General features: G+C 35.2%; 1 protein-coding gene across 3 annotated transcripts in view; it reads right to left on the reverse strand.

Moving 5' to 3' along the window:
• Positions 1 to 3,742: 3,742 nt before the first annotated feature.
• The window catches only part of LOC107552992 (rap1 GTPase-GDP dissociation stimulator 1-like), a 49,937-nt gene continuing 30,265 nt past the window's right edge, over positions 3,743 to 23,414 (reverse strand). For all 3 annotated transcript variants that reach the window (XM_016235057.1, XM_016235058.1, XM_016235056.1), the window contains 8 exons: positions 16,054 to 16,197; positions 14,463 to 14,594; positions 13,114 to 13,248; positions 12,891 to 13,016; positions 9,720 to 9,859; positions 7,054 to 7,180; positions 5,739 to 5,867; positions 3,743 to 5,064 (listed from right to left, as the gene is read on the reverse strand). In XM_016235057.1, the coding sequence (XP_016090543.1) occupies positions 4,937 to 5,064; positions 5,739 to 5,867; positions 7,054 to 7,180; positions 9,720 to 9,859; positions 12,891 to 13,016; positions 13,114 to 13,248; positions 14,463 to 14,594; positions 16,054 to 16,197 (1,061 nt within the window). In that variant the 3' untranslated portion in view covers positions 3,743 to 4,936. The remainder of the gene's footprint in view (positions 5,065 to 5,738; positions 5,868 to 7,053; positions 7,181 to 9,719; positions 9,860 to 12,890; positions 13,017 to 13,113; positions 13,249 to 14,462; positions 14,595 to 16,053; positions 16,198 to 23,414) is intronic.

The following is a 23,414-nucleotide window of genomic DNA, read 5'->3' on the forward strand; positions in this document are numbered from 1 at the left end:
TTTTTATGCTATAATTGACAAATTTGTCAATTTCGTCTTGCTATAATTATCGACAATTTTGACTAATGATCTCATAATTGACTTTCTCATAATTTTCTACTTGTCATGACTGACATGACGCAATGTCAAGTTTTAAATCTCAACTCTGACTGTCATGATTTTGACTTTTAATCTTTTCAACTTTTATGCCATTGTCAATTTCAAGTTATAACTATGACTTTTTATCTAATTTTGACATTATAGTTATGACTTTTTATCTAATTTCGATGTCAATTTTGACTTTTTTTATCTAATAATTTCCACTTACTGTCTAAATTTGGACTGACATAAATTTGACTTTTTGTCATGATTGTGGTTTGTCACAAAATTTTTAATCTCATAACTACGACTTAGTATGTCATAATTTCAATTTATCTTATAATTGACTTTTTATGTTGTAATAATGATTTACCAAAGCATATGTGGTGGAAATGGGCTTCCATATTTTACTGTGTGTGTGTTTATGCATGTATATTTTTAATTATTTGAATATATACACAAAAAGCACCTGCTGTTTTATTAAAGCTGGTTTAGAATATTTCAACAACAGTTTTGTCAGCGATACATTTTCTTTTCCCACAATGCACCACCAGTGCTTTTGCTGATTCAATATAGAAGAGTCAAGTTTTAAATAGGAAAAATATAGAAACTATTTGGCCATTTTTGAGCGAGATGCTAACGGTCTAATAAGATTCAATGATCTATGCTAAGCTACAGCTAAAAGTGCTACCGCCAGACCCCGAGATCGGCTGAATGGATTCGAAAACGGTAAAACGCAACTGTTTTACTCTAGGGGAGTTGGAAAATGAGCCTATTTTCAAAAAATAGGGGAGTGTTCCTTTGAGGTCACTCTGATGTAGTTTTTACAATTACAATGCATTTCAAATGTGTTCATGCTTACAAAAAGAAGGGGAAAATGTTCAAGAGTCTGTTCACTTGTCCTCTTACTGGAGCTGTGAGGATATTAATGTTGGCAGTTATTTAGGCTGTGTGTCATACATTTATTTGATGCTCTAGCAATAAGAACAAACATTTTCAATAAATTATTTCTCAGCATTTTAGTGGGTTTTCTGATTAATTAAGCTTTCAGTTGTATGTTATCATTTATCCTTAACAAGTCTTTGAAAAAATAGAGAATATTAATTCAGAATCCCTTTAGCAACAAATATCGTTCATGTGTAACAGTAAAGACTGCTGTTTATTATAATGTTTATATAATATTATAATGACAATGTTTACCATTATGACAAAAAAAGTTGAAATCACGAGATTCAAAATTATGATTTTAATAGTAAAAATTACGGCAAAGCCATTTTATGTCATAATTATGACTCATTTCAATTTGTTATTTTGACAATAATTCTGACTTATGATTTCTGATCTCATAATTTAGACTTTTTATCTTATAAGTGTAACTGTCATTTTGACTTAATTATGCCTTTTTATGCTATAATTGACAAATTTGTCAATTTCGTCTTGCTATAATTATCGACAATTTTGACTAATGATCTCATAATTGACTTTCTCATAATTTTCTACTTGTCATGACTGACATGACGCAATGTCAAGTTTTAAATCTCAACTCTGACTGTCATGATTTTGACTTTTAATCTTTTCAACTTTTATGCCATTGTCAATTTCAAGTTATAACTATGACTTTTTATCTAATTTTGACATTATAGTTATGACTTTTTATCTAATTTCGATGTCAATTTTGACTTTTTTTATCTAATAATTTCCACTTACTGTCTAAATTTGGACTGACATAAATTTGACTTTTTGTCATGATTGTGGTTTGTCACAAAATTTTTAATCTCATAACTACGACTTAGTATGTCATAATTTCAATTTATCTTATAATTGACTTTTTATGTTGTAATAATGATTTACCAAAGCATATGTGGTGGAAATGGGCTTCCATATTTTACTGTGTGTGTGTTTATGCATGTATATTTTTAATTATTTGAATATATACACAAAAAGCACCTGCTGTTTTATTAAAGCTGGTTTAGAATATTTCAACAGTTTTGTCAGCGATACATTTTCTTTTCCCACAATGCACCACCAGTGCTTTTGCTGATTCAATCCACTTTCTCAAATCATTTTATTCCCCTCCTGACATCGAAGTGGAAATGACACATGAAGTTTTTTTATTCTACCTAAAGATTTATACAATTGAATAAAAGTCCACTGCAGTGTGGTCTGCTCAAGTCTTTCCTGTCAAGATTTAATAAACCATTTCCACATTAACTAATATTAACTTTGACAAGAAGGCAAGGTAGAATCATAGAGCATAAATTTGTCACCAGCAATTGTTTTAATAAGTTTAAATCTTTGAAATGTACAGTTCATCAATGACATTTACAACAATGATTTCCGTTTATATTTGTACGGTTCCTACTGTAGATATACTGGATTGCCATGTGGTTCCTCGAGGGTACAAACATGATAAATAAGAACTTAATTACCTGACATAAAATGGCCACATAACAGTGATTTTCACAGTATCGGACATGCAAGGAGGTGCATGTTCAGAGGATACTGGAGAGGATGGAAAGGAGGACAGGCAGCTCCACATGCAAAAAAGACACTTTCTCAAAAGAAACATTCACAACGAGTCTGTCGTCTGAGACATTTTTATTATTATTCGGTTACCTTGCTCAGCATAACTGTGGCAGTTTCAGCTACACACATGACCAGTCCCAGCCCTTGCATGTCTCACTAATCTGCCATGAGATTACCGTATGTGTGTGTGCTAATGGCGTACTGGCAGTCATGCTAGTCATTTCCTGATCGATTTTAAAGGGAGAGTCCACCCAAAAAAAATTAAAAGCATGTCATCATTTACTCTTCCTAATGTCTTCCCAAATCTGTATGCGTTACTTTTTAACGATATTTCAACAAATGTTGGTAACCAACATTCCCATTGGCTTCTACAGTATGGTCAAAAAATACAATGAAAGTCAATGGGGACCAGAAACTGTTTGGTTTGCAAAATTCTTCAAAATGCCTTCTATAGAATGTTGGTATTTCTTTATAACACACAGAAAAATATATTTTGAAGAATGTAACCAAACAGTTTCAGATGCCACTGACTTCCATAATATGGCAAAAAAAAAAATACTATGGAAGTCAATGGAACACAAAACTGGTTACCAACATTCTTCAAAATACCTTCTATGGAATGTTGGCATTTCTTTCTTCTGTGGAACATAAAAAGATATTTTGAAGAATGTTGGTAAACAAATGGTTTCAGGTCCTACCTGGGACCTGAAACCGTTTGATTACCAAAATTCTTCAAATACCATTGAAGTCAACGGGACCCAAAACTGTTTGTTTACCAATATTCATCAAAGTATCTTCTATACAAAGTTGGAATTCCTTTCATCTGTGGAACATAAAAGAAGATATTTTGAAGAATGCTGGTAACCAAACGGTTTTGGGTCCCATTGACTGCCATAGTATGGACAAAGAAAAATTGCTATTGAAGTCAGTGGTAGGCAAAACTCTTACCAACAATACCTTCTATAGAATGTAGCAATTTCTTTCTTTTGTGGAACACAAAAAGATATTTTGAAGATCTTGAAGAATGTTGGTATCCAAATAGTTTTGGTCCCATTGACTTCCAAAGTGTGGACAAAAAAATAGTATGGAAGTCAATGGGACTTCTTCAAAATATCTTCTACAGAATGATGCCATTTCTTTCTTCTCTGGAACATAAAATAAGATATTTTGACGAATTTGGTATACCATGGAAGTCAGTGGGACCCAAAACTGTTTAATTACCAACATTCATCAAAGTATCTTGTATGTATCTTGAACATATCTATAGAATGTTGGAATTCCTTTCTTTTGTGGAACACGAAATAAGATATTTTGAATAATCTGCAAACCAAATAGTTTCATTCTTCAAAAAAAATGAAGAATGTTTGTATCCAAACCATTTTGGCCCCAATGACTTCCACAGTATGGACAAAAGTCAATGGGACCCGAAACAGTTTGGCTACCAGCATTCTTCAAAATATCTCCTTTTGTAAGTCTTACAGAAGAAATTAACTCAAGGTTTGGAACAACATGAAGGTGAATAAATAATGACAGAATTTATTTTTGGGTGAACTATCCTTTCAAGTTATTGAAACTACACTATAATGACATCACTTCTTTTGATGAGGTCCTGAAATGATAAAAATCGTGTTTCCGAGGGCGTCATGTACAACAACTTCAAGATATATTACTTCTCCATATGACAATAATCATCGATGTATGTGAACGCAACAGACTAATGATTATGGAATTAGCTCTTTCCAGTAGAGATGGATTATGGGTGGCACAAGGACCAGGAGACAAAATATGAAAAGGTCCATGCTGGTCCAGAGGTGCCCTATACAGTACAAACACATTTGATCTCTACTCTTCTATGTAAATTAGTAAGCAGGAGAGGGGGGCGGAGCATATCATATGGGCGTGGCTTGAATAGCTGAACACAGATACATCAACAAACCGGACGATTTAAAAAAAAAACAAAAAAAAAAACATGCACAAGTCGGTTGGTATGTGTGATTTTACATGTCATGAAAGCACAACTGCGCTATTTCCACTGCCAACATGTTCTATTTTTTTTTCAGCTTTTATAGGTGAATTTCATGGATTTTTTTTTTATCACAGCTATGGTCTTTTAAAAATATTTTGCTGTTCGGGTATGAATCTATTGCAGAAGGCTGTCTACAAAGTATGGCTGCCTTTGGGGAACACGTCTCTGCATGCGCGGAGCAAACAGAGGGCTTTGAGAGTCTGTAGCGGGGAATGCGGAGGGAACAACAGCTTGGCACATGACAACGAGAGATATGTGTGTGTGTGAGGGGAAGCAGGCAGGGAGGAGATGCTGTGGAAGAGTCCTTTAGCTCTGTGCCGTTAACCTTTGCTCTGTGAGAGAGGCCTGGTGCGCCACCGTCTTGTTCTCATGCGAGCGCAGACTGGACACCACGTCGATGAAGGCCAAGCTCTGCACTTCTTTATGAAGTGGCTCTGAAGTGAGAAGAGAAAACGCACAAATCAATCATTCAATCGGAAGAAACTGTTTCATGCGAGTGTAGTTCGGCACATTAAACAGTATTCGCAAGGATATTCCTCAGGATATTAAACTAGTAAATGATAAATGGTTTATAAAAATGTATTATTTATAATTTACAAAATTGGAATAGTGATGAATTGTCTACAAAAAGACTAGGAATGTGCATTCCTAGTGCAACACTTGATCAGAAGTTTAAACTGATATGGCTTTAAAACGCATGATTTCAGCACGACAGACATGATAATCAAAACCAAACAGATGTTTTTTGGCAGAGTATTTCAGGTCCGAGCTGTAAAGGTACAGCCCTATTGTGGAAAAGTGGGCGGGGAGCAGCAGCTCATTTGCATTTAAAGATACAGGCACGAAAACCGCGTTTCTTCTTCCACTCAAAATTAGCATTTTCAAAATGATCTGTGGGGTATTTTGAGCTGAAACTTCACAGATACATTCTGGGGACACCTGACGTGTATATTACATCTTGTAAAAAAAAATTAAAAAAAGGGGCATAATAGGTGCCCCTTAACAATAACAACACTGGTTTTAGTGTAGTTTCAGGCTTCTTTAAGGTCAATAATTCCTACACTTGTGAATGTGTTGAGTCATTTGTTTCTGTGATCTCCTGACTCACCTGATCCCATGACGGAGCAGATGAGAATCATGGAGTTGTATTTGATCTCCGGTGCACTGTGCTCATCTGTCAGTAGTTTGTGTAGAACCTGCACCAGATTAGCGCCGACAAAGTCCTGCTCTGCGCAATCTGAAATCAAAACCATGAAGTGACTGGGTTAAACCAGCTTAAACCAATGCACTTACACACACACACACACACACACAAACTTTTCTTTCTTCTTCTGCTTTTCTCCTCTTCTCTAATCTAGTTGTTTAAAAACCTGGCATTGTGTATTCTGAGTATTGTTGGCTCTGATGAATTGGTTTTGATTCTCTTTTGCAAGATGCTTTGGAAAAAAGTTTCTGCTAAACGCATAAATGTAATGCCACTAAAGGCTTAAATGCTTCAAATTAGTTTTGGAAGACATCTAAATTGTGCATAGATGTATAAATATCTTTACAAAACAACCATTTTAATAATAAAAAAATTGTGTTAATTTATTTAAATTAGGCTTTCAACTTCACTAAACTACTACTGAAACTCTGAATCTGATCAAATAAGGTGAATTCAGGTAAATTGGTGAATTCTTTTAGCCATTCATTTCAAAGACAAAATTACCCATGCTTTTATCAATTATTTTCAGAAGTTTAAATAAAGCTAAAATTATATAAATTAGAATTATTATATTATGAAACTAAACTTAAAAACTTGATGAAAAATGTTGCCTTGGCAGCTAACTGAAAGAAGTTGAAGTTGAAGTACTAATATTACTAAAACTAAAAAGAAAAAAGGAAATAAAAATGCCAAAAGCACCTAAAATGAGAAAAAAACTAAATTAAAATGAAAACAGAAAATATCAAATAAAAGCTCATTCAAAATCTGAATAAATACTATAAAAGTATATAAATAATTATTTACTTGATTTCAGGTCTGTCAGCATCACTTGTTGCATCTTTCCCAAAAAGACTCATGGCTGTATTAGATCAAAAGGGTGCTTCTACTAAATACTGAGCAAAGGGTCTGAATACTTAGGACCATGTGATATTTCAGTTTTTCTTTTTTAATAAATCTGCAAAAATGTCAACAATTCTGTGTTTTTCTGTCAATATGGGGTGCTGTGTGTACATTGAGGGAAAAAAATTAACTTAAATGATTTTAGCAAATGGCTGCAATATAACAAAGAGTGAAAAATTTAAGGGGGTCTGAATACTTTCCGTACCCACTGTATGTAGAGTTAATTCAGGATCGTTGGGAGATTTTTTTCCCGGTCATCTCAATGGCAAGTGGAGTTTACCTGAATTCACCCTAACGCACAGTAATCTTTGATTTTTACCCAGATTTAGTGCCGCTATGAGACCCAAGGCCACCAGCGCTTCATTCTGCATGATCATGTGTTCACTCGTCGCCATGGTTACCAAGTGCTTAACACCTCCACCTTGTATGACTGTTCGGACCACCTCCTATTCAGAAAGAAAACAGCGGTGAGAATCTTCCAGAGGATGTGAATCTGTGACGGAAAAATCAGCAGCAATAACAGAAGTCCTCCACAGCGCGAAACAACACAATCAAGAACATGCAGCGGAAAAAAGATTTTTCTAAGTTGTAAATAAAACAAAAATTATTGTAGTACATTTAACAAGAAAATACTCCTACTTGAAAATGTCATGTTTAATTCAACAGGTTACATGCTGTTTCTTAACAGCGAAAAATAGTTTCTACACCAGATCTTTGGTAACTGACATACTAGACATTTCGTCGAAACCAAGTGTCGTATCCGGCTAGCATTTCCCTGAAAACAATTGCACACATTAGAACGTTCGTCAGCCAATCAGATTCAAGCATTCAACGGCCCCGTAGTGTACATTTTAGTAATCAAAAAGCATGACTAATTATTTAAAATCATGAAGTGTATACAATTTTAAGAACAATTTATTAAAAGTTTGGTTACACTTTACTTGAAGGGGTGTGCATAAGACTGACATGACACCTTCATAATCATGACATGACACATGTCATGAATATGAAGGAGGTTTTATGCATGTTTATGACAACTGTCATTAAGTGTCATTCGCTCAGTTATGTCATTTTTAATGCAAATATGACATTATTTGACCTAACCCTAACATAACCCTACCACTAACCATAGCCCATAACAAAGACATCTCAAACAATGTCATCTTTGCATTAAAAATTACATAACTGAGCGAATGACACTTAATGACAGTTGTCATAAATGTGCATAAAAAACCCTTCATATTCATGATATGTGTCATGTCATGATTATGAAGGTGTCATGTCAGTCTTATGCACACCCCTTCAAGTAAAGTGTAACCAAAAGTTGAACAAAAATTACATTTTTAGGGCCCTATGAAATAGATTTGATTTATTTCTCAAATTCCATTTTATTTATTTATTTATTTGACCAAATGTTTTCCGTTTACATTTTTCTGGATTCCGTTTTAATGGTTTAATGAAATTTTAATAAATCACAAAAACAACTTAATTAATCAGATCAAATGAAGGCATGAACCATTATGTGAATTTATATTTCAAATCAAATTAAAATTAAAACACTGATGAAAAACTGTGAGATCATTCCTTAAAAATAAATTTTTAATAATACTTTAATTATTATTATTACAACAATGATTATTCTACTGTACAATAGTAATATATTTCTGTCACAATTTCAAGTTAAACCAAACGTTTATTTTTTATCCGTGTGTATTTGGTATGACGGTAGTTTTTCTAAAAAATAAAACTGTGCCATTCATTCATATGCAGGATTCATATTTAAATAGTATTTTTGCAGTTTAACATTCACAGACACTAGTCCATATTGCGATCTGATTTAAGCACACTGACCTATGTTTTGATTTATAGCGTTTTACAGTAAATTCTAGGGATGCACCGAATGCAACCGAAATTATAATAATAAGCGAAAAGACAGAATAAATTGTACCGAACAATGATATGACGCGATCAAATAGCAACCAGCGCAGAGTGAGAGGCACGCACTCTTTATTATGCAGCACACATGTCAGCAGTGTGGAAGCATTTAAACTGTCGGAGAAAGATGCAAAAATCATCACAAGCACCGACAGCGAGAGACTGTTTAGGACTGCAGCGCATGTCTTCGATGAGAAGAAGACGGGGTGATTGTTGCTGGTTACTGTATGATGATTGAAATCGAGAAGTGGCCTTAAACAATTAGTGAATAAACTGCAGAACGTCATGTTTTCTAATACACGAGCACATTGCATGTATTCTGACAGCGAAAATCTGCGCTCCTCGGTTCCGTTGCTCGTATTCGTAATGAGACTCATATATAAATCTGCTGTTGTCAACAAAAAGAAGCATTGAACTGTTATCAACATTCATAAATGTTAGTATTGTAATTTTACTGTTCTGTAAAATAAAATAAAAAGTAAGACAATAATAACGATAACAATCATTACAACATCTCTTTTAATACATTTATTATAACATTCACACATAGTGTTCAAATTAGGATCTGTGATATTTCCTAATGTTTTAAAAGAGGTCTCTTCTCAGCATTGCTGCTTTTTTTTGTACAGTAAAAATACATGCCTGATTCAAGAAGGGGGTCTGATGGCCAAAAATTATTATTTTACCAACTTATTAATTTTAAGTTAAATTGTGCTTTGTTAGTATAGTGTCTGCTAGAGTGTTAAATATTTTTTAATTGTTGTTTTGTAATTGATTTTATTTTTTTTTTGAAAAGCAAGACAAAACAGTAAAAGCACATTTTGGCTATTTAATTCATGCAATGGTGAAAAACAAATTGGCAAAATACATGGGGGAAAAAACTTGAAAAACCGTGATCGGTATTCGGCCCAGTGTTTCATTTTGTTCGGTTTCGGCCAAGAATTTTCATTTCGGTGCATCCCTAGTAAATTCCATTTTTATGACTGGATTCCACCATTCCGTCCGCATCACAGAAATCATAAGGCCCTGAATGAGAGAGAATGAAGAGACCTTTGACTTGCTGTGTCGGATGAGAGCGGACAGCAGGCGGTTGGACTCTCCCATCACTCCGGCGTGGTCTTTCGCTTCACACCACTCCACCAAACGCTCCACCAGCTTTGCGTTCGTGCCCAGCTGCTCTGCTGCGTCAGCTGCAACATACACACACACACACACACAGCGCTAAACATAATCAACCTAACACAAGCCACCGTGAAGCACATAACAACACATTTATTCATTTATATAATTTTTTTCTATTTTGAAATACTGTTGAATATTACAGTACTTGTAATAATTTTGTTTAATATTATTAAACAAAAATAATTAGTTTCATATTTTTTATTTGATATCTTAGCTTTAAAAAAAAATTTAAATATCGAATTTTTTCACAAATTGTGAAAGCCCCATCTTAGGAAGTGCAGTTTTGCGGCTTCAATACATTATGAAAGATGCATATTTCTGCTACGTGTTTAATGTTGTACACACATTTCAGTTGTTTTTGCAAACGGAGAGACGGAGGGGAATTATTTTCTGTGGTAATCGGCAGCATGTCACAGATGCTGTCGATACAGCTCAAGATGTATTTACCCAGGAATATTCCTTTTAAACCCAAGCTGTCACTGAGAGCTAACACGGCTGGGCCGTTGCCAATGAAAGACAATGCAAATCCGCTCGTTGTCTGCAGATCCATAGTTACTAAATGACAGAGTGCCATCGATCCTCCGCTCTCTTCATCAGAGACTGACTGCTGTGTGGCAGCAGCTGGGACGGGCCTGAACCTGACATCAAATCACACATGCTGTCTTTGACACAGCTAAACAGCTGTAAAACATAAAAGGATTTGTAAGCTTATCAATTTCAATTAAAAAGCCACAGAATAAACAACTGTTTTGTGGCTTTTAGCTCATGTCTGTTAGTTTGATGTCATCAACATGCTAACCTTCAGCAGACATACACATTTGAAGCTAGAATTACGTCAGTGTTATTTTATTTTTTATTTATATACTTTATTTATTGAGAATTAGCTTTTATATCTATACTTTCAGTGTTCAGTTTAATTTTAGTTTATTAATTTTGTCATGTGCTTTTATCATTTTTATTATCTAGTTCTATTTAGCTTTACTTTTATTTCAGTTTTAGTTATAAATAAGTATAAATATTATATTTATATTTTATTTCAGCTTTGTCAATTAACAGAATTATTTTAATAGTTTTAGTTAACAATACCGAATTACATTACCATGCAGTTTTTCTTTTCCCCCCCAAAAAAAGTATATATATATATATATATTGAGTCTGCAGATCCATAGTTACTAAATGACAGAGTGCCATCGATCCTCCGCTCTCTTCATCAGAGACTGACTGCTGTGTGGCAGCAGCTGGGACGGGCCTGAACCTGACATCAAATCACACATGCTGTCTTTGACACAGCTAAACAGCTGTAAAACATAAAAGGATTTGTAAGCTTATCAATTTCAATTAAAAAGCCACAGAATAAACAACTGTTTTGTGGCTTTTAGCTCATGTCTGTTAGTTTGATGTCATCAACATGCTAACCTTCAGCAGACATACACATTTGAAGCTAGAATTACGTCAGTGTTATTTTATTTTTTATTTATATACTTTATTTATTGAGAATTAGCTTTTATATCTATACTTTCAGTGTTCAGTTTAATTTTAGTTTATTAATTTTGTCATGTGCTTTTATCATTTTTATTATCTAGTTCTATTTAGCTTTACTTTTATTTCAGTTTTAGTTTTATATAGCAATTTTAGTTCTTCAGTCTAAACGTATTTTATTTCATTGTTGAAAACAAAGTTTTTCATCTTGTATTAAAATAATTACCTATAAATAAATAGAATATAAAAGCAGATGGATGCTGAGGAAATCCTGCATGAATTCATATATATATATATATATATTGATGACGCAACCTGCACTCATGGGCGTGGCCAAAGTTTTGTCCAATCACATTCCCTTTAGAATGGTAATGTCCTACCCCCTAAAGAACTAAAGGGATAAGCCCTTTGATTCCCTGTCCCAACTTACTGTTTCAAAAGGATATATGTTAAAGGGGTTATGAACTGAGAAATCTAAATTCCCTCGAGCTTTTGACATATGTAAGTTTCAGAACTCAAAACTTTCTCGTTGGTCTAAAAACAGCTTATATTGAAGCCAATCTGCCAAAATGACAGCTTGTGGAATGTGCCACTTTATGACGTAATAGTGTGGATAAACCCCGCCTCCACAGAAGAAGATCAATGCATGCTTCTACATCACTGCCTGTTTAGCCCCGCCCACATAGTCTAAATAACGAGAGAGACGAACGCAGGTCTACGCAGAAACCAAACGATAAAAATGCTTCGAAGACAACAAGATGCTGTTCAGTGCCAAGTTGTGGAAAAACAGTCTTTGCATAAAACTTCCATCGGATCCCAACATTAGGAAAGAATGGATTAGCTTTATTTTTAATGAAGTTCCAGACCGCGTCAGTAAGAATTTGGTCCTTTGTTCACTTCATTTCACTGCGGATTCGTTCACAAACAAGGCACAATTCGACGCAGGATTTTCAGAAAGACTGAAATTAAAAGACGATGCTGTGCCGAATATATTGGATCCGACAGTAATGTCGCACCACACAAGTGTGAGTAACTGTTTTTATTACCTGGTCACTATTGCTTTGTCTGTTATTACAGATCGTTTGAAATGAACTGAGTATTTATGCGTTTTTAACCTAAATCACAGCAGCGGCGTCCCTCTATGAAGGGTGTAGGCTGTCAAACTTACACAAATGTTAGCCAATCATAGCAGTGGCGTTTACTTCCGAGTCTACAATCCGCCACGACTATTCAAAATAGGACAGAAAATGATGTTTTTTGATGTCAAATTTTTGATAACATTATAAGTGGACCTCATAGAACAGTACAAAATAATTTTAAAAAGGCAGTTCATGACACCTTAAGTACAGGAAAGAGAACTTCAAGCATCAAGTCATGCATTTTTTTTTTTTTTTACATTTATTTATATTTTAAATTATAGGTAAGCGTTTAATTTTAATGCAAAATTTAGTTTGAGCATCACAACCAGTCCACACAGCAACACCAGCTCACCCGATTCTGGGGCGGCACTATCTGTAGATAGTGCTTTTGTTTTCTGAAACGTTTGCTGTTAATAAATACCCTGTGTGTCGATGAGCATCCGTAATGTTCCCAGAAGCTTGAACTGGACCGGCGGCATCTCAGATTTGAGGAACTTCAGCACTACATCCGACACACCAGCCAAGAGCATCTTCGATTTGTTGACCACTGGAGAAGAGAGAAGAAGGTGGAGCAGATTTAGTTTTAAGACACTCATGCACAGGTGAGTGAATCATTCAATGATTGAGTGAACTTTCAGACTGACCCGGGATGGCGAGGTTCCTCAGAGCGCTGAGGGCGGCATGCTGCACCGTCACGTTCCCCTCTTCAACATGTCTGTCTAACAGCTCGAGAAGCTTCTGTACGATACCAGTGTCTACCATGTGGATGCAGTTCCCATCTGTACACAAAAAAGCACTTATTTACACTCTCACCACAGTGATCATCATGATCTTGCAGTTGCAGGACTGATGTCTAGTGTTGGGGGTAATGCGAGTTACGTAATCAGATTACTTTTTTTCCAAGTAACTAATAAAGTAATGCATTACTTTCTAACTTACAAGAAAAATATCTGAGTTACTTTTTCAAATAGGTAATGCTAGTTACTTTGTTTTCCCATTTATTGACTGACAGCTCTCCTGTCCCCATGTTGAGAGAAATCAGGAGTGAGTGCATGATGTTACTGTAGATCTAGACTAAACGTGAACATGCATTTACTCATCTTACTTGCACAAAAACAGATTCAGTATTCCTCAAATGAATAAAAACAGTGAAATGCAAACTCAGAATATGATGCAAACATGCAATAATTAAATATGTCAAATAGCACAAATATCCTTTATGTATTTAATCTAATGCTGTTCAAAATAAATAAATCGCATTCAAAATAAAAGTTTTTGTTTACATAATATATGTATACTGTGTTTATTTATTATGTATATATAAATACACACACATTCAGTATATATTTTGAAAATATTTACATGTATAAACATTTATATATTTATATTATTACATTCTATATACATATATTTAGTATATAAACATAACACATTTGTCTTAAATATATACATGCATGTGTTGAAAAATTTAAGGGGGTCTGAATAGTTTCCGTACCCACTGTACATAATAATTATACACAGTACACACTCATATATTATGTAAACAAAAGTGTTTATTTTGGAAGCGATTAATCGCGATTAATCGTTTGACAGCACTAATTTAATCCCATTTTATTAACCAATGACTTCGCTGCTGACCTTCGATGGTCCAATTCAACCATATGAATAAGCAAAAATGGCTTTAGATAAACATAACATTTGTTTCTTTTTTTTTTTATTGCTGAAGAGTGTTCCAGAATGTAATTTAGAATGGCAGCACAGCTGAAAGGTTTGTTTGAGCTGCGCCCTCTAGTGTACAGACGTGAATTTACATTTTCCTTCAGCCTGAGCCTCATTTATTTCACTTTCGGTGAGAAAGGTATTTTATGTTTACCAAATGCATAACTTTTTTATATTAAAAACAATCAAGCCCAGTCCAGATGAGAAAAAGTAACACAATATTTTAATGCATTGCTTTTAAAAGTAACTTTCCTTAACACTGCTGATGTCTTACCATTGCGGGCAAAGTTAGCGATGGCGAGCGCTCCTGCTAGCTGGAGCTGGTGGTTGTTGGAGGGCACCCATGAGAGAACCCTCTGAAACACGCTGCCTTTACCCCCCTCAAACAGCTTCTGCATCGACTCGTCTACAGTAAAACACATCACGCACGAGCGACAACACAAAAACATTAATATGACAGAATGAGAGATATTATAAGGTCATTCACACTAAAAGCAATAACTATAAAGATAACTAGAGCTATATTAGAATCCAAACCAGAACCAGGTAAAACTATTCAATGAACCAGCAAGGCAGGTTTTGGCTGGTTTATTCAGCAGAAAAAGCAGTGATCTTATGCCACACTACAAAAGGCAAAACGCAACAACTCCACATTTTGTCATTTTTTGAGTTACGAGTGAAATCGCGTTTCTTAGACTATGACCTGCATAAGTCAGATAGTTCAACTATGCTCAGATTCAGAGAAAATGTAATGTGAAAATCTTTTGAAGCCCATTTAAGCCATTTTTTTTTTTAATTCAGATGTCTTTTTAGAGCATTATTACTAATACATGTGATATTGAATGGGAACCAGAAAGCATCCTTCTTTCAAATGAAGAGCTGACAGAAATACAAACTACAAACTAGACGATTATCATGTTTGTAATGAAGCAATATAAACTACTGTTCAAATGTTTGAGGACAGAAATATATATATATTTTTTTATGCTTTTATTCTGCAAGGATGGATTAATTTGATTACAAGTGAAAGTAAAGATATTTATAATGCAAATTATTTTTATTTCAAATAAATTCTGTTCTTTTGAACTTCCTATTCATCAAAGAATCCTAAAAAACACTTAACACGGTTTCCACAAAAATATTGCACTGCAAAACTTGTTTTTTTGCATCAAATCAGCATATTAGAATGATTTCTGAAGGATCATGTGACACTGAAGACTGGAGTAATGATGCTGAAAATTCAGATTTGATCACAGAAATAAATTAAATTTTAAAATATATCAAAATAGAAAACAGTAATTTTAAATTGTAATAATATTACTGTATTTACTGTATTCTGGATCAAATAAATGCTGTCTTGGTGAGCATTAAAAAAAAAACATTCAAAAACATTTTAAAAATCTTACCGAACACAAACTTTTGAACTGAACTGAATGAGAGGTTTGAATTTTCCAACCTCCAGAATTCATTCAGTGAAAGTCATTTTAAAGCCCCACAACTCTTTCAGCTAGTGTTTAATATTGATGAAGTGAAATACACATCAGCCTCGCTTCACTTCAGCCTTTCCTTCTCAAGGTAAAAGGAGGTGCATCCCTATTTAGCTAGTAATAAGGTTATATAACTGCTGGGAAACTGAATGAAATGATGAACATTCACAGGAATAGCACACTTCATTAAGTAAACACACAGTATGAGTTATAGCTTGACATTATGTCATTATGTTTTATAAGGCCTTGTTTGCTTTATTCACACAGAGGAAATTACACGTAAGGTGCTTTATTGCTGGATGCACCTATATTTGTTCTTTCAAAGCATTTATTTAAGGGCATTATTGTTTGAGTTCTGTCAGAGGTTTGTTCCTGTACCTCCCAACAGCAGAAGGACCATGAGGTCTGAGGCCGTCTTGAGCTGAGCCACGTCCTCCTCCCTGTCGCTGTCCACCGTCTGAGCAACGACCTCCAGCAGACACTCCACCAGACCAGCGTCCACCAGCTGAAGCTTGATCTCATCTGACAGAGAGAGAGAGAGAGAGAGAGAGAGATACTAATATATCTGAAGCTTCACAGCACACCATCACGTCTAACAGGGATTTCACAACCCATATTAAAACCCTAGCGCTGCACCTCAGAGTTACAGTCGAGATCAGACACAGACTAATATCAGATAGGCTTGCCGCGATAGACGGTACTGATGGTGATACCAGTGTTAAGCCGCAACACCGGTTACGTCACTTGCCCACTGCATCACCGACCCCCACTGTCGTTTTGATTTTTTTATAGTAATAAAAATTATTTATTCAGTAAAAGAACAAATACTACAATTAAAAACTGAACGCGGCTGCTCAATGCAGCGTGCCGAACGACCGTCGCATCACAGATCAGATTTCATTTCTCCAGTGAGGAGAGCGAGTCCAGCTGACTGACGAGAAAAGTGAGAATCAGAATGAATCAGAATGAGCTTTATTGCCAGGTATGTTTACACATACGAGGAATTTGTTTTCGTGACAGAAGCTCCACAGTGTAACAGAATGACAGTGACAGAACAAAAAAACACAGATAATAAAAATAAAAAATAGAACAAGTAAATAAGGAATAAAAATATATAAATTGACAATTGTGTGTGCAGGTATATGACAATAGACAGTTGTTGTTGTTGTTTTTTTTTATGTACAGGTACTGTATATTATGTGCAAATTTGAGGTGTAGGCTGAGTATGAGTGTTAGATAAATAAGTGTATGAGTGTATAAATAGTGTGTGTTCCACGGTTATTGTCAAGTGTTCATGAGATGGATGGCCTGAGGGAAGAAACTGTTCCTGTGTCTGGTCGTTCTGGTGCTCAGAGCTCTGTAGCGTCGACCAGATGGCAACAGTTCAAAGAGGGAGTGTGCTGGATGTGAGGGGTCCAGAGTGATTCTGCCAGCCCTTTTGCTCACTCTGGACGAGTACAGTTCTTGGAGAGAAGGGAGGGTTGTACCAATGATTCGCTCAGCAGTCCGGACTACCCTCTGAAGTCTTCTGAGGTCAGATTTGGTAGCTGAGCTGAACCAGACAGTTATTGAAGTGCAGAGGACAGATTCAATAATGGCAGAGTAGAACTGTTTCAGCAGCTCCTGTGGCAGGTTGAACTTCCTCAGCTGGCGAAGGAAGTACAACCTCTGCTGGGCCTTTTTCACAATGGAGTCAATGTGAGTGTCCCACTTCAAGTCCTGAGAGATTGTGGTGCCCAGGAACCTGAATGACTCCACTGCAGTCACAGTGCTGTCCATGATGGTGAGTGGGGGGAGTGCAGAGGGGTTTCTCCTGAAGTCCACGGTCATCTCCACAGTTTTTAGCGTGTTGAGCGCCAGGTTGTTGAGACTGCACCAGACAGCCAGCTGCTCGACCTCCTGTCTGTAAGCAGACTCGTCACCGTCCTGAATGAGGCCGATGAGTGTGGTGTCGTCTGCAAACTTCAGGAGCTTGACAGAGGGGTCTTTAGATGTGCAGTCGTTGGTGTACAGGGAGAAGAGCAGTGGAGAGAGAACACAACCCTGAGGAGCTCCAGTGCTGATCGTACGGGTGCTGGATGTGTATTTTCCCAGCCTCACTAGCTGCTGCCTGTCTGTCAGGAAGCTGTTGATCCACTGACAGACGGAGGTGGGCACGGAGAGCTGAGTTAGTTTGGGCAGGAGGAGGTTTGGGATGATGGTGTTAAAGGCCGAGCTGAAGTCCACGAACAGGATCCTCACATAAGTCCTAGGCTTGCCGCGATAGACGGTGCTGACGGTGATACTGGTGTTATGCCACAACACCAGTTACGTCACTTGCCCACCGCGTCACTGACCCCCACGTCGTTTTGATTTTTTATAGTAATAAAAATCATTTAGTTCAGTAAAAGAGCAGACACTACAATTAAAAACTGAACGCGGATGCTCAATGCAGCGTGCCGAACGACAGTTGCATCACAGATCAGATTTAATTTCTCCAGTGAGGAGAGTGAGTCGAGCTGACTGACAAGAAGAGTGAGGAGACACAGACAACACGATCGCGGATGATTTAGTTTCTAAATGAAATGCAAAAGCGCCTGTTTGGCAATATTTTGGATTTTGAAAAGCCTGTTGACTTTTGCCGTTTATCTAAGGTGATTTTGAAAGTTTTTTTAAACATTCGTTTCTTATTTAATTGGTTCCACATTGTTTGCTGATTTTTACTTTATTTAAACTTTGTGTCATTTATTTATTTTATTTGACATTCGTTTTGCTAATAAACGTTCTACGTTTCTTATTTATTTGGTTATATATTATACATGTTTACTTATTTCCAGTTTTGTATACCTATTTAACTTTATGTAAGTTATTTGTTATTTTATATTAGGCATAGCCTGCCCTATAGCATGGTGTATTTTTATTTGTTTTGTTAATAAAAGTTCTATGTCTTATATATACGCTAAAGTGAGTTTGACGTTTTATTTTGTTGTTGCATTCAAGCAATTGACCTGCCGCTAATTCAAAAGTGAAAGTAAAATGTGCATGGCGCTTTTAAGCTATTTAAAAGCGATGAAAAGAGGGAAAATTCAAACGAACTAAAAATTAACAATTGCTTTACTCCAAATTGCCGCTATTTGAAAGTGAAAGTAAAATGCGCACGCCGCTTTTACAAGCTATTTAAAAGCGATGAAAAGAGGGAAAATTCAAACGAACTAAAAATTAACAATTGCTTTACTCCAAATTGCCGCTATTTGAAAGTGAAAGTAAAATGCGCACGCCGCTTTTACAAGCTATTTAAAAGCGATGAAAAGAGGGAAAATTCAAACGAACTAAAAATTAACAATTGCTTTACTCCAAATTGCCGCTATTTGAAAGTGAAAGTAAAATGCGCACGCCGCTTTTACAAGCTATTTAAAAGCGAAGGAAAGCGAGGAAAAGAGGGAACACTCCCGCCCCCACGGTGATACCGGTATTACCTGTGCTGTCACACGTCGATTAACCGGTGGGAAAATGTCCTCACCGTCACAACCCAAATATCAGACACCCAAAACTCAGCTCAGATCCAGGATAAACCGAACCACAGAAACCAAAGCAAAACCTGTTGGACCAAAACCAGGCTGTAATGTTGGATTGAAGTCAAATGAAGTAGAGAAATGCTGAATTTATTGCAGCATTTATTTCAGTTCATTGAGTCATTCATTTTTGTGACTGATCAGTGATTGGTCGATTTGAGCTTACCGGCATTTGCTAGTAGTTTCTTGTATTAATTTCAAAGTCTGTCAACAGCCTTGTATATGTTTAATCTATTTCAGTTTTCAGTGTTTTTATGAAATAAAATAAAAGTTTGATTACAGCATTTTTGTGTGCATCTGATCTTATTTGCCATCATTTAATTATATTAGTTATGTATCAGCATTACACTGTCAGCCTTGTCTATGGATAATCTTTTTCAGTATTCAATATTTTTATAATAAAATATAATAAAATTTAGCGAAAGTGACAAAGTGAAAGTTAAATTGGTTAGGTTGACTGTTGCAATTTTTTTTCTTAATTGCTATTATTAAATTATATTATTTATATATCAGCATTACTCTAACAACAGCCTTGTCTATAGAAAATCTTTTACGGTTTTCAATGTTTTTGTAAAATAAAACAATATATATAAAATAATTGATTTTTGCAATTTTTTTAACAAATAATCTTATTTGCTACCATTACACGATATTATTTATATCTAACGAGAGCCTTGTCTATGGGCAATCTTTCTCAGTTTTCAATGTTTTTATAAAATAAACTAAAATATTGTTTGATTTTAGCAGTTTTGTGTACATATGATCTTATTTGCTATCATTAAATTATATTATTTACATATCAGAATTGCATTAGCCTAACAACAGTCTTTGTCTATGGATAATCTGTGTCAGTCTTTTAGGTTTAAAAAAATTAAAACAAAATAATTACAATAGATTTTTGCTATTTTGAGTACATCTGATCGTACATGCTATCATAGAATAATATTTATACATAAGCATTGCATTAGTCTAATGGATCATCTTTTTCAGTTTATAATGAATAAAATTAAAAAGATAAAAGGTTGTTTGATTTTAGCAATCATTAATTTGCATTATTTAGCTTTATATTGACAACACTTTTGTTAGAAATTGGCATCAGCCACTAAACCCCCCCCCCCCAAAAACATCAGTTGACAGCTATGTCAGACCATAAACCAAGACCCAGATCAAACTCTGGTGCTTTTTAATGCACGTTTTCCCCTTCAAATACATAACAGACTGAACTACATAATTCTCTGACCCAAAAAGACTAAACCAGACATGTAATGCAACAGACGTAACACCATGACACAATTTCTAAGATATAAACAAATGCAATTTGTATGATTCCAAAAAATGCAGGATAACAATCCAACAGACCAAATATTGATGATTCATACAGTGTCAGCGAATGAGACAGCAGCCCAGGGGGAAAACCCTGCACGATGGATGTCTGAGGTCTGACTGTTGCAGACATATGGCCGTCTCACTACGCATTTGGCTGGTTATGAAGCGCCTGCAGTGTTCAGGTACAGCACAGCTCAGCCTTTCCTCCTCTATATCACTCACACACACACAAAAGCGCTCTTCCTGCGGCCCACGTGACTGGCAGAGCTTTGCCCGTAGTGCTGTGTAGTGGCTCTAAGTAGGCCGTTGTCTTGGAGACTGGCAGTATGGGATAGCGGCGCTGCGCGCTGAATGCGAACAACCAAAGCGGCGCTTTCACACATGCTATCGGCTTTCCATCTCCCACGTCTGCTCTCGCTCTCCCGCTGCTTTTATCAAAACATACAGGAATTCTTACAGTTATACATTTTATACTACATTTCACTCATACAGTACACTGCAAAAATGGCTGTTAAAAAGATTAGATTTTAATAAATTAGATTGGAATAAATTCCTGCTTGTTTGTTTAAAAAAAACAAAAACAAGTGAAAATCTGAATATGGAATAAAATGCTGGGGGGAAATTAAGAAAATTACAACAAAATAATAAGACTTGTTTTAAGAGAATCAGGGCTATTATAGTTAACAAAAGAAAGCATTAAAAAAATTGTTGCTTGAAATGAACATGAATTGAAATTAAAAAATGAACTTATTTTATTTCAACTAGTTGCCAAAGCAACATTTCACATTTTCATTTAGTTTACTGTATCTTGAGGTACTGAAATCAAAAATAAAAATATATTTAAAAAAACGATATAGATACATTTAAAAAACAACGCAATAGCTAATAAAAATAGTTAACAAAATTATTAAAACTATAGATTTAAAAAAATGAAAAATTAAGAAAATAATAAGACTTATATTAGCAGAATCAGTGCTATTTTAGTTAACTAAAACTAAAACCATAAAAAAAATTTTCGTTACTTGAAATAACCGTTAACTTAAATAAAATAAAAAAATCAGATGGCTGCTTTGGCATTTCACATTTTCATTTAGTTTATCTTGATGAACTAAAATTGAAATAAAGATATATATATATATATATATATATAAATAACTACAGTACACAAAAACTCTAAACTAATAAAAATGACAAAAACAACACAAAATCACTAAACTTCAACATAGATGATTTAAGCATTTTATTTTTAAGAAATTTTAAGAAAATAATAAGACTTGTATTTGCAGAATCAGTGTTATTTTAGTTAACTAAAACTAAAACCATAGAACAAATTTTCGTTACTTGAAATAAACATTAAAAATAAAACCTGAAAAAAAATTTTTTCAAGTAGTTGCTTTGGCATTTCACATTTTCATTTAGTTTATCTTGATGAACTAAAATTGGAATAAAGATATATATAAAAAAAATAAACTACAGTACACAAAAATGCTAAACTAATAAAAATAAAAATCACTAAATATTCAACTAAAATTCAACATACCATTTTCACCATCTAAACACACACTCGCTCTCTTTCACACACAGCTTTCTTTCTGGCGCACATTTCTAATCCTCAGACGCACTCGCAGACACACAGAGCAGCTGACCGCGGCTGGAGGATTTGCCTTCAAATAAGCAAATCCAGACCACAGCTGTAAGCAGACCCCAGAGTCCTATTTTGAGGAAACGATGGTGGTGGCAATGGCAGTGATAACACTTATTATCCAAACAGAGAAGAAGCCGAGAAATCTCACGCATCTGCGTAATGGTAGCTTTCTCAACTCAACCGCGACTCAGCTTAAGGCAATAGCCAGCGTCTTGAAAAATGCATTTTGTGACATTTTCACCATCAAATAAGCCAGGTTTTACATTGCGAGAGATGTCTCTCTCTATGGCTTGGCCAATTTTGATGTTCCAGCTTACATTAAAAAAAAAAAAAAAAACTGGTAAACTGGTGATTCTTTAATGTAATATTTGAGCGTGAAATCTTGTTGGTTCATGCTCAAGCTTTTTGAGCCAAAACACGGCTGCAAAGCATGCAATCATTTCAAGAAGTGTCTAGCTTCCAACCACAACAGGTGGCGGAGTTTGACTTTTTATAGAAGTAACACAACACACTCACAGCTGGGAGGAAAAGCCTTTGAGCTGCTGAACGCTGCCGCCCAAGTCACTCAGTCACTGGGTCAGTGGCTGCGCTCCAACATCCATATCCATAATCAACAACTACAGACCCTCAACTCATGCTGAAAGCAAAAGCAGCACGACAAAACTGAAAGCTTAACCTGCGCTGTTTTGATGCATTCTGGAAATTACGGAACAGAAATGCATCAACGGTGAATTAACAAAATACTGGTGCTAAGATAAAAGAAACTCCTTACAAACATATACAGTGATACAGTGATATATACTATCAGATACAGTGACACGGTACTATATGAATACCACTCATTTGATGTCGTTATATAGTATTTCCACAATACAGGCTAAGTTTTTGGCCATTTTGCACTCATCAGCACTGGCCGATGGTTTCTTGCATCAATTTTAAAGCCCAACAAAATATATTAAAATAAAATTCTATGCTATATTATTCTATTCAATGTTACATTATTATATAAGAATTACATTAGTCTAACTACAGCCTTGACTGGATGACCTTTTTTTAGCTTTCAAAGTTTTTATTAAATTCAACTATCTATCTATGTCTATCAATCTATCTATCGTATGTCTGTCTGTCTATCTATCTATCTATCTATCGTATGTCTGTCTATCTATCTATCTATCTATCGTATGTCTATCTCTCTATCGATCTATCGTCTATCTATC

Source organism: Sinocyclocheilus grahami, unplaced genomic scaffold (genome assembly GCF_001515645.1).
Source record: "Sinocyclocheilus grahami isolate Dianchi unplaced genomic scaffold, SAMN03320097.WGS_v1.1 scaffold462.1, whole genome shotgun sequence".
In the NCBI taxonomy this organism is placed as follows: domain Eukaryota; kingdom Metazoa; phylum Chordata; class Actinopteri; order Cypriniformes; family Cyprinidae; genus Sinocyclocheilus; species Sinocyclocheilus grahami.